This window comes from Siphateles boraxobius, unplaced genomic scaffold, assembly GCF_051911475.1.
Source record: "Siphateles boraxobius isolate OS27281-9 unplaced genomic scaffold, OSU_SipBor_1 53, whole genome shotgun sequence".
NCBI classification, from domain to species: domain Eukaryota; kingdom Metazoa; phylum Chordata; class Actinopteri; order Cypriniformes; family Leuciscidae; genus Siphateles; species Siphateles boraxobius.
The window spans coordinates 6387381-6400146 of record NW_027509175.1 but is presented as its reverse complement, the minus strand read 5'-3'; the positions used below and the strand labels follow the sequence as shown (position 1 = coordinate 6400146).

Below are 12766 nucleotides of genomic sequence, written 5' to 3'. Positions count from 1 at the left end.
AACCGTCAACACACAAACAAACAATAGAAATTTGATGCTGTTAAAACAGCAGTTGAGAGCTGAGAAGCTCGCGATCACCGCTGCACCACGCTGTAGAACACCAACACTGGAGAGGTCTTCCCGCAAGAACACCGACACACTCGCTCGTTGAATACAACAGCACTCTTCATAGACATCAAAGACGAACGGCTCCGAAGCGAAAGGCAACTAGTGCGTGCATCCACTTCCGTATATATACCCGTGCCGCGGGGGCGGAGTGTGTGATGCAAATCACGCACGCCAAATTCCATTGGCTCGTTCAATAGTAATCGAAGATGATAGGCTCTCTAGCGCGATCCCATTTCAGTCAACCGTCGACTACGTCTGACGTTATCGACTGAAAGGGAACCATGAATCTTTGGAGTACTATGTACATACCAATAAGTGAGATTTGAATAGTAATCATACAGTACAATGATATATATCAAATTACTATTGTATTACCATCTGATACTATGACTGTGGGATGCTTCTTCTTTTTTTTTGCAATTAATTTTTATTAATAATTGCAATTTTGATTTTTTATCAAATTTTGATACAATTTGTATATAAGAGAACTTTTATTATAATTTTAAGAACGAACATAGGCCTACTTGTTATTTTAATGATTGTTTATTTTTTACCATTTATTCCCTCATTACTTTTTTGGGTCAACCTCAGCTTCTGTTGTTTTGAAATATACTATATGGATAAACATTGACTTAACTTTTACAATATACACAATGAATAAGATAAATTTACATGGGTTGTTTTTGGAACAATAATATATATATTCTAAATTAACCTTCAAAATGTATTTATTTAGCTAATCAAAATCTAATAATCAAATAATGTTCAAAAATCAAACCCTCTTGCAATAAAAATGGATGCATCTGTTAAATAAGAGCATATTCAGAAGCCTTTAATCATCATCTCCACTCTCTTATGAGCAAGAAGAATATTTTGTGATGTAGTTTACTGAGAATAACTTTCTGCTTTAGTGACGCACAACAACAGTGTTCAACAATAGCCAATCTTACACCCTTAAACTCGTGAGACTTCACTGCAGGAGCTGTGATCACGATGGCAGACACATCCAGATAAAGTTTACACCCTGAGGAAGCAGAGCTGGTTGATGTCACCTCATCTTAAAAGGGCCAAGCTGACAGAGATGGCAGGAACTGTGACTGGCTCAGTGCTTCCTCTTCACGGGTTTGAAATGGCAAGACTTTCTTTAAAAAGCATTAAAGCGAGACAGGGCTCAGGTTTTCTTCCCCTGTCAACAGACCTGATGAAGTATGTTTGAACTGTGGTGCCATGTTCACTACACTGACAAAGACATTTTGTCAATTGACATTCAAAGAAAGAATGATGGAAAATGTCAGTCTATATATAGCCCCTTTCATTCATACAGTCTTTAATGGTAAATTACGGTTAAAAATCAGCTTGGTGAAATTAAAGATACAACTTCGTTTACCAAGCATGAATGATGATCGGAAAATAGGTTGAGTACTAAAAAAGAACAGCTGAACATCAATACACAAATAAAATATTGTCTAAAATGTTAGTTGCCTCCAGTTATTCTTTTGGAATAAATGTAAAAATGGTTAAAACACTAACTTGAGATTTATACTTAAAAATTAAAAAAATAATACTAAAACTAGAATTGTATTTGTTTTTTGATGTACAGTAATGTTTTTAACCAGGAAAATGTGACAACATTACGTTGGACTGGGACATGAATTTACATTTGATTTATTTAAAAAAAAACTCATTTAAGAACACCACTGCATGCCACTGGATCAAGTGTGAACAGGACTTAAAAATACAGTACAGGTAAATCGTTTTCGGTTTATGGTCATATTTAGATGTAAAAAAAAAAATGTAGTCAAATTGGACAGATAGTGAAACTAAAGCACTTCTCCTCGTCCAGGTGGATGAAGAAAACGGCTCAGCATTTTAAAATAATTTCTGATGATTTGCATCACATCAGTACAAAAATACCAGTAAACAATATTACCGCCAAAAAGACAGAACACCATTGCTTGTGTGAACAGCATTGTGTATTTACCGGAAAAGTCATTCTGTTCATTTTACGGTAATTTACCTGATTGCTATGAAAGGGGCTATTGGCCCATATGTTTCACAATGATTATATATGATCACCATGATGAGCTAGTTCACCCAAAAATGAAAATCTTCATCCCAAGATTCATTCCAAACCTCTTGAACACAAAAGAAGATATTTGGAGGCTAAATGTCTCTGTTTTTTGTGTGTGTGTGTGTGTGTGTGTTTTGTGATTTTCTCTGTGTTTGTCCATTCAGTATGTCAATCAATGGTCACCAACTCTGTGTGGCTGTTACCAAACCTTCTTCAAATAATGTGTTCTGCAAATAAAAGAGTCATACAGGTTTAATACGACATGAAGATGAGTAAAAACTTATACCTTTAATAAATAAAAGTGTTTGTCATTCAAGACTTAATTTGACTTTATTTTCAGATTTACTTTACCATTCAGAATCACTTTATCATTTTACTGATTATTTATGAAATAGTTATATTTTTATGTTTAAGACACAGAGGTCCTGTGGGCACTTTTTCTTTTTTTGCCCATAGAAGAACTGTTTTAGCTGAGCCAAGTACTCCTACGGATCAGTAATTATCAGTATTTTTTTTTTTTACCTAATCAAAATGCTGCTGGATACCAATTTGATCATTAATCATCAGATTTTTCAGAAGTGACACATCAGAAGTGAGAAATGCTGAGATCACACATCATGCTCTGAGGAATTTAGAAAACTTTAATTAACAGTTCAGTAATTTTGCTCTAACTTGCAAGCTTTTAATGGTCCCTCTGAGCTTTGTTTGTGTGATAATATTGTCATGTCTTTAAATTATCTTCATTTGTGGGCTTTTCTAAACACACACTTGGGGTCGTAAGATTTTAAAATGCTTTTGAAAAAAAATACTTACCAAGGCTGCATTCCATCAAAAATAGAATAATATTGTGAAATATTACTGCAAATTAAAATATGTTTCGATTTTAATATATTTTAGAATGTAATTTATTTCTGTGATGGGAAAGCTGAATTTTCAGCATCATCACTCCAGTCTTCAGTGTCACACAATCATTATGATATGCTGATTTGGTTTTTGTATATCTTTTATAACAGTATATACATGTTTTTGCTCAATAAAATAATAAAAAAAGAGTTTGAAGCGTAATTATCTTAATTACATTTCTAACTTCACAAGACAGAACAGTTTAATCAGTCCAAAGCGAAAATACACTTTGAAAGCTCCTTGAAGAGAAATATTGAGTCGCCAGTCACAGATCAATATATAAGTGCAGCTTCAGCACACACATCACCACCATCATCATCATCATCGATTTGCTGGATTTTCAGATGTAATCAGACTGCATCTTGTGTGCATCATTTTCAGATACAGCGCTGATTTATTGTATAGTGAGATTGGCAGCCATACGATTAGTTGTGTCAGACTTCACAGCTGTGGTGTTTATGGGGGATATGGACTCAGATGATCACACATTCTCTTCTCTCACTCTCTTTCACGGTCTTAACAAACTGAAAGAATACAAGAAACCTCTAGAGTCTCGAGACAATCTGTTAAAGTAAAGTGTTGCGTCGATATTGAATGCATTATAAACTACCCAATCAAACTTTCTGCTCTCTTTGGGTATACTGTTGATTTTAAATAGGCTGATTCGAGTAATATAATTGCTGTATATCTGATACCAGTGTGTGTTTGAAAGTGTCTTCTCACTCAAGACTCATGACACCATAACCTTTAAATGGTATTGCAGCTTATTCTCTTGATGTGAATACTATAAGCATTTAGAATCTCAGTTGATGTTGTAGTGGTGTATCTTTTAACATGTCTCTGTATATCCAAAAGTAATACATGTTTTCTTTTACATCCATGTACGGTATAAACTTAAATATCCATCATTTTATGTTAAATCATACATATAGCCTATATAAACTCAGTGTTACCAACTAATTATCCAACTCAGATCAAATCAACTTTGATTCTGCTAAACATTGTTAAATGTTTAAACATTGTCTAAGTATAGGAGCTTCAAATTATTTATGTACATTTCAAATAAGCCTATATTATTTTTACATTTTAGTTAACTTAGATTAATTGTATTATAATTTGAAAAAGTCTGGAACTAAACCATTTAGAACTACATGAACACAACAATAATCCATGTACCAGTTTGCTAGTTGTTTTTAATCAGTTACATTTTTATTTTTTATATGATCTATTTGCAGTCACTCATTTTAAATGATGCACTGTCAAGCTGCTCATGTGATATATAATTGATTTGATTGTTCTAAACAGCTGTATTTGTTCATATTTAATCTGCCATGATTCTGAGTAGATAACTTATAAAGAATTTGATTGCAGAGGTGAAAAATACAAAATCTGATAGTAATATATTAAAAAAGATTTTACCCATTTTACTCTACATTGAGCCAGTGCTACTTACAAGTTACATACTACCTTAAATTAGCCTGTGTAACTAGCTACCCCAACACTGCTGCTCACACCTCACAGTTACACAACACTGGCTGTTTGATGGTGAGACTGGATGGCAGAATTAGGACCAGAGCAGGTACACCACACACACACACACACACACACACACACACACACACACACACACACACACACACACACACACACACACACACACACACACACACACACACACACACACACACACACACACACACACACACACACACACGTTGGTACATTACATCACATTTGTCAGACTTACAGTATGTGCATGCACAAATACTTGCATATACATTTCAAAAAATGCACCTATAATAATGCATACTGCCAAATAATGTTCTTAGACAAGAACAAAATCATGTCTAGCGTGCATAAAGTTCAGATCAGAACCCCACTGAAGACCTTTGAAATTAAATACAAAATGCGAGTCGGGACCAGTCAGCCAACATCAGTGCTTGAACTCACTGATGCTTGTGTGTACAAACGGGAGCAAATCTCTTTCGGCAAAACATCCAACATTTAGTGTCAAACCTTCCCAGAAGAATGGAAACTGTTAAAGCAGCAAATAATGGAGGCCAAACTATCCATTAACCCCAGGGGCGCCTGAAGATAACCAGATACCCCTGGGTTACAACATTACGGTAGGTAAGGATGAAAGGAAATTGCAACTGAAACTTGGTTGAAATGTGAGGAGTTTATCAACACTATAAATTAAACATAATGTTGGCAAACATGTGGGCTATCGAAAACTGCTCTGAAGGACTATGTAGAACGTGCAACAGCACCTCGTTTTTACTTTGAAACATGCAGTGCTCACGTTTATTTCATTAAATAGCCTTTTGAAGTATACCCCGTTAAGCTATTTTAAGACCTCTTGAAATGAAAATTAAGACTTTAAAAGCAGCAATTGAAGACAGTGACTGGCTATAAAACCTTTAGATAACACTCGCACTCTCACAGTGTGTCCTTACAGAAAACTAGCTGTCCAGTCCAGGCTTTTCCGAAAATACGATTGTGAGTCCTAAAATGGGTGTGTGAGTTTGTTTATAGAATGCGGTTGTCACTGCTGTAAACTCCCATATATAAAAATAATTATTTGAAAAATATTATTTTCGTGCATCTAGCAGCCCTGTGCTTGAGTGCGTTAATGCGCTCCTGATTAACATCCATGAATTGTAAATTGAAATGTTCCCAAGCTCATATGTGTGTAGTGTTTGGGTGTACACATACTTTTGTGCCATGTAGTGCATTTAGTTATTAATACACACACAACTACTAAATTTATCCTCATATCCCTTGGGCAAAATGTCACTATCAATCTACATAAGGACTGTGCTGATGAAGATGAACTCATGAATAATGTATGAGAAAGCCAGGACTGCAGATTTCATCACAGACAGTCATTATGCATTTTAAGATGCAATATGTATGTGCATGCTTTATCAACTAATTTGAAGGAAATGAAAACACTCCAAAGTTTACCAAATCACGTATTTACAAACTCCTTATTCGTTTCTTTGAGTATTTTTAGGGTCTGTTCACATTTGTAGTTCGGTTCTCTTGGTTCTTTTGGTCAGGACCAAAAAATAAAATAATATTTAAATAATATTTTATCCTGATTCGCTTAATGTTCAAACTGTCATTATTAACAATGAAAAGATACAAAATGACAAACAGCTTTTATGACGTATATTTTGCGATAGAAATGGTCAAACCTTAAAAGGTGCTTGCTGCAAGGAGACGCGGTTCCAACGCACTCTTATCTAACTCTTTTTAACGAGAAAAAACAGGTACGCTTCAGCATTCTGTCCTTTTAAGGGCCGCATCTTGTGACATTATATCCTGTTTTCGGTTCGTTTAGATGTTTTTGGTCTGTGTTTTGTCATATTTCAAACCGCACCAGAGGTAATTTGGAAGCGGACAGAGACCCAGCTTTCCAGGGTTAGATTTGATCGAGCCAAACCTGCCGAGTGTGTAAATGCCCTTAGTCTAGTACTTAAAATTATGTACTTAAGTGACAACATTAGTACTGAGTTAAAACATTTCATGTTCTGAAAACATTATATCAGCTGTCCAAACACGGTCCTCAAGGGCCACTGTCATGCACAGTTGAATTCCAACTTGCCTCAACACACCTACCTGGAAGTTTCTAGTATGCCTATTAAGACCTTGATTATGGTTTAGGTGTGTTTAATTGGGGTTGAGCTCAACTTTGCAGGACAGGGGCCCTCCAGGAGTAGGATTGGACACACCTGCATTATATCATACTGAAATACTGTCCACTGTACACCACTTTGGCAACAGAGATGCAGTTATTTATAGGTATGTATAATTACATAATGTGAGCGTGATGAAAACAGATGCAGAAAAATCCCTACTGCAGTTTCATGGCTGAATGTATTCAGGGCCCAAGGAAGAATCTTTTCAAAATTACCTAGTCGGTGGGTTTTCTGAACTGCTAAGAGTTGGATGGAGCGCAACAGAATGGAACAGAATGTACATCTCAAGAAGTCGACACAGCATCTTACAAATGCAATGCCTTTGATGTAGCACTTTCCTCCAACTAGATAAGGCATGTACATGTGTAGAGAAACAGCAGCACAACAGTTTGGTCTCTATATGATTCAATCAGGAGGTACCCACATTCAATCTGTCAGAATCAATTGTGCACTGACTCCACTACAAGACACTTGAAAGCTTCTGGCTGATGAGAAGAGAGCATGAGAGAGAAGGTGGGTACAAAGAGCAAGAGCAGTTGGCACAAAAGGAAATGCAGTCGTTAATTATACATTTTATTAACAAATCTGAGGTCATGTCCTCTCTGAGACATAATGCTTTTATATTGACTGCTTGATGTAAATTGAACATAGATAGCAATGCTAAGATAGTGGAACTATACACAAGACACCTATCACATCTATATTGCAGAAAACATTAATAGATACAGAACTCATGGGAAAACATGTACCCGTATAAATGTGTGTTAAAAAAAAAAAAAAAATAGGACAGGGAAGTAAAGCGTATATAGCAGCATACACTATAATGCCATAGTGCAGTACTCCTCAAAGTCCGGACTCGAGTCCGGATCTGGACCCGGAGAGAATACAATCCAGACCCTCCTCCATTTCGTATTTCAAGAGCACTAATTGTGTGTAAGGCAGTAAAAGTGTGGATTTCCTACTTTGATAAACGCATGTTAAAATGATTTGGTTAGTTTTGTATGTCTTTTTTGAGATGATCCGAAATTAAAGCGAAGGCGAGATATTTAAAGTTTTCCTCAGTGATTTAGTGGCCATGACATTTCATGACAATGGCATAGTGTATTTTTTTGTAAGCTAATGAGTGAAATATATATATGTAAAAAAAAATGTATATCTGTTTTTTTTATTTGACTAAGGTCTTCCTCCATCATACTAGTCAAGTTTATTTTCAGTTACTGTAGCTTCTTATGCAACTGCTGCTATAATATGCCCAAATCAATAAAATATTGAGCATTTTCACCAGAGGGCATTCCTCCTCAGAATATGTTTAAGATATAGTGACAGACATTACACACCTTTTTTTTTTTAATTTTTTATTAAACTAAAGATATTATCCAAACATATTTTTTTGTCTCATTAGGTTGAAGTTGCAGTCAGTGTAATTTCTACATACACTACTGGTAACATTTTTACATGTGCTTATAAATATAAATCCAATTTTTATGGATTTACCATTAAAATCCATGTTTCAAGCACACAATTATAATGTAGTTCTCATTTAATTTTATGTAGCCTATATGACAGACTTGTGTTGGACATGTTGCACTTAACTGTATTTTCCTTTTTAGAAGTGATTCTAATAATATTTCAAGCAATTCAAAACCATCATGGCCGATAACAATAACATTACAAATTAACATATATCGGCCGATACCGATATGGTGGGAAATATATTGTGCATTCCTAATTCTAATATACTGATTTGGTGCTCAAGAAACAATTTCTTATTATTATCAATACTGAACACAGTTGTTGCTGCTTACCTTTTTTTTAGGATTCTTTGATGAATATAAAGTTCAAAAGAAATAGAAATGTTTTGTGACATTATACATGACTTTACTGTCACTTTTGATCAATTAAATCCCTCCTTTCTGAATAAAAGTATTAATTTCTTTCCTACTGACCCTAAACTTTTGGACGGTGTAGTTTAAGTTTCTGCTCTGACTTCAGAAAGATAACACTAGGAAGAGGGTGATGACTTGAGATGCAGATGGTTTCCACATTTAGTAAGGAAGGTGAGAAGCTGCGAGTGTGTTCAAAGAAAGACGTTTCCATGACGTTTCTTCACCAGAGATTGTAGGTGTGAGTGCTTATGTATATGTCTCGGCTTCACTCGGATGATCATTTTAATTGCTGCTCTGCTAGACGTAGGAGTAGCATTAATGGCGTTTGGTTTATTTTAAGACACTGCTCTAGGCAAAACGTAGCAGTATAACCTTATATATTCTGTATTGAACCACTTTATTCCTACATGATATGGATTTCTTACATGGTACTTAAGTTGTAAATGGATATTTATTACATATTATTAGTACATTTACAGAAGATCTAAACATGGCTAAGAGTTACATCTACTCCAACTGTAAATTAAGGTTTAATCACTATGCAGTTAAACAATTAATGTATGATTAAAAAGATGCTCAATATTCACACATGACTGTCCCATTCCAACTTGAGAATATTCCGCAAAATAACAGTTTGCAATACTTTTCCTCAAACCTTGAAAGCAATTTTTCAAAACATGAATAGATGTTTCATCCAAAAGTGAAATTCAGTCATCATTTTCTCATCCTCACGTTGTTGGAGTTTATGGAAGCTTGTTTTCGCCACAGAATAAAACATTTTAAAAGATAATTGCGCCTTTTTCTCTCACAATTGCTAGTTTATATCGTGCAATTCTGACATCTTTTCTCAGAATTGTGAGATATAAATTTGCAACTGCGAGTTATAAAGTCAAATTCTAAGGAAAAAAAGACTGTCTTTATTCTTTAGTCTTTATTTTATTCATATCTCACAATACTGACTTTATAACACGCAATTGCGAATTTATATCATGAAATTCTGACTTCATAACTCGCAATTGCGACTTTATATCAAGCAATTCAGAGATAAAAACTCAGAATTGCGAGATGTAAACTCGCAATTGTGAGAAAAAAAGTCAGAATTGTGAGATAAAAAGTCGAAATAACCTTTTTTATTATTTTTTTATTATTCAAGCTTCCATAGGTGCCAGCCAAACTGGTATGACTTTGTTTTTTTTTTCTGTGGAATCCAAAATAATTTATTCTGAAAAGTGATTTTTTTGTCCATACAATGAAAGTCATTGGGGTCCAATGCTGTTTGAAAAAGAAAGAAAGTCAAAGAGGTTTGGAATGAAGGGTTTATAGAAGCACAAAGCACAACACATTTGTGAGCAAATGTCCACAGCGGTGCATCAGGCCTGCTATGTGTCCAGTGCAATCGCCTCGCTCATTCCTAAGTGGTAAGGTAAGCTCACAGACTCACACGTGCGAGATTGAGTCCACCACATCGACAGATTCAGATTTCCATTATCCTCTCCACAGGAGTTGGTTGTGTTGAGAGCGGCGCTCCCTGGAGTTTTGTCTTGATTCTGCAGGTTGAATATTTTTGGGAGGGAGGCCAGAGCCAGCGCTGAGGCTGGGGACGGGCCACAGAGGCGCAAACGCAAAGCCTTGGCTGAGCGGTGGAGGTCACCAATGAAGCAGTAGCAAAATGGGTTAAGAGAAGAGTTGGTGAGGCCTAACCATTGTGCAAAAGGTCTGGTCTGTAAGAGCCAGTCCGGTGGATGGCGGAGCTCACGGTCCAGCCAAATATCAGTCACGTACATGGGCAACCATGACAGAGCAAAGAGCAGCACCAAAGCAGCGACCATACGTGCGATCTGCTTGCGCCCCTGCAACCTCGTTTCATGAAGCGCCTGAGAACGGGGGTCCAGCTCTGTGAACTGACCCTCGGTGCCAGTGCTGCGCAGCCGGCGACACGTGAGGAAGGCTAGAGTGAGATTAAACGCGACAGGTAGGCAGTAGAGTGCGCTGAACAGCAGGACGTTGTACGCCTGTCGCAAGCGTGGCTGAGGCCACACCTCTCCACACACAGGCAGCACGATGGCCAGCCCTTCGATCAAAGCTACTTCATCACGCCTGGTAACTATTGCAACGGGCAAGCAGATCACTGAGGAGACGAGCCACACGATTGTGACTGAGACGAGGATGCGTCGGCGAGTGAAGTAGGCTCGGGATTGTAGCGGCGAGTGAACAGCATAGTACCGGCTGATGCTGATGACAGTGATGCTCAGGACGCTGGCCGAAACTGACACCGCTTGTGTGAATGGCACCGCGCGGCACAGAAAGTCCCCGTACACCCATGGTGTGTAGATGCGGTGGCCCAGGGTGACGGGCATGCACACGCAAACAACTGCTAGATCGCACACCGCTAGGTTTATCAGCAGGCAGCGGGTGGCGCTCGCACCAGACAGACGCATGCTTCCATGCTGGCCAAGTAGGACTTTGAGGGACATGACATTTCCTAAGAAACCCACAAGGAAGGAAATAGAGTAAAGGACAGTCAATATAATGGTGCCAGGCTCTCGGATGGTGAGGAACAGCTGCCATTCTAAAGCAGCATTATCCTGGAAGAAGAAGGAGCTGTTGAAGAAGCTGGCTGGAGTCGATCTGCTCTTGTTTTGAGGTTCACGTTGAAGGTCCAATGCCCTAGGAAGGGCGTAGAACTGGGTTGGTGGCTGATCTGGGGTCAGATTCATAGTGGTTTTCCCGTGATGTTGAGTGGGTCAACTATGACAGAACTACATGACTAAACTACATGGTAACAGTTTGAAGTTTTTACTTTACTTGTCAGGTACTAACGTTTCCATTCATGCACAAAAAAGCTTGAAGGCCATGACAGAAAAAAGCAGATGATGTGAAATCCATTCTTTCCTTTTGTCATTTCACTAACTCAAAGCCAATGCATCTCTTCTTCCACAAAATATTGACTACACAATTCACCTTTACCTCCCCAGACAATATAGATGACAACAAAAGCAAATAAGATCCTCTTCTTTATCTAATATGTATACCTCGTCTTCATTCCTTTGTTTTCTTCCTTCACATCTTGAGGTCATCTGTATCTTCATGTATGACCTGAAAAAGGACAGAGACAGTTACACACATAGATGTACACGCCACAGAAATACACCCCTTAAAAGAATGTAGAAAAGCCACAAACACGAACAAGTAAAAGCTTTCCAAATCCTTTGATTTATTCATACTTTTTGTCTCACGCTGCATAGTATGTGTATAAGGGAAGCAGAGATGTGCTAACGCAATAAATAAGACAGAAAGGTTAATACTTTGTATAAATCAATAGCTTTATTTTCCCCAATTCACCTGTCAAACTGATTTTCACTCAGGCTGATGTGTAATCATGAATGGTGTTGCAAGTGTTTTAATCCATTCATAAAAACTCTTGTAGGTTATTGGTTACCATTTTTATTTTATGAATATAAATATATTTTATAATAATATACATGCCGATGAAGGTAAATAATTGAAGATTAAAAAGGCAGAAATACATAGTGATAAGTAGCCTAACTTATTACAACACTATTCCCTCGATAAATGTTATTGCTACCAATAATAATTGTAGATAAAATATATATTTTAAAATGACGAAACATTTTCTGCAGTCGACACAGAACACAGCTAATTTTACACACATATGGATTTGAAATGGATGGCCTTGGCTACTTACCGTACTCAAACGATCATAACGCTCTGATGTATCTTCCAATAGGTCAAAAGTTAATATAGGTCCTCCAGGTAAAGATCAACGTACATTTTCCAACAGACTTTCATTAAATCCAGCGCGGTGAGGCGTCAGTTACCTGTTCACGACTTCTGGTAAGAGGAGATGAGATGAGTTATGGGTTGAGGTTCAAGGCAAGCTGAAGCTTTGTCCTTAACGCGGTGTTCGATCGCTGCGCACATGCGCCCCCTCGCGGCAGCATGAAGAAACTGACACAACCCCCGGTCACCAGCTGTGCTTTCCTCCTGAGCAACCCTGTGGCCAGATGAGCACGTCCAGATGCTTAAGTTAGCAGAATCATTTAAATATTTAAGTTGTAAAGTGATGAAATGTA

At 37.2% G+C, this 12766-nt stretch overlaps 1 protein-coding gene across 1 annotated transcript; it reads right to left on the bottom strand.

Annotated features, from left to right (window-relative positions):
* Positions 1-7378: 7378 nt before the first annotated feature.
* On the bottom strand, positions 7379-12525 carry LOC143714020 (neuropeptide FF receptor 1). Its single transcript, XM_077204924.1, has 2 exons — positions 12384-12525; positions 7379-11768 (listed from the first exon to the last, which is right to left on the bottom strand). Exon 2 carries the CDS (start codon positions 11387-11389, stop codon positions 10052-10054), a length of 1338 nt encoding a protein of 445 aa, XP_077061039.1. The 5' UTR covers positions 11390-11768; positions 12384-12525; the 3' UTR covers positions 7379-10051.
* Between the last annotated feature and the right edge of the window lie 241 nt (positions 12526-12766).

Bases quoted from the DNA above. Each gene is read 5' to 3' on its own strand.
- LOC143714020 (XM_077204924.1), bottom strand. From the start codon at position 11,389: ATGAATCTGACCCCAGATCAGCCACCAACCCAGTTCTACGCCCTTCCT.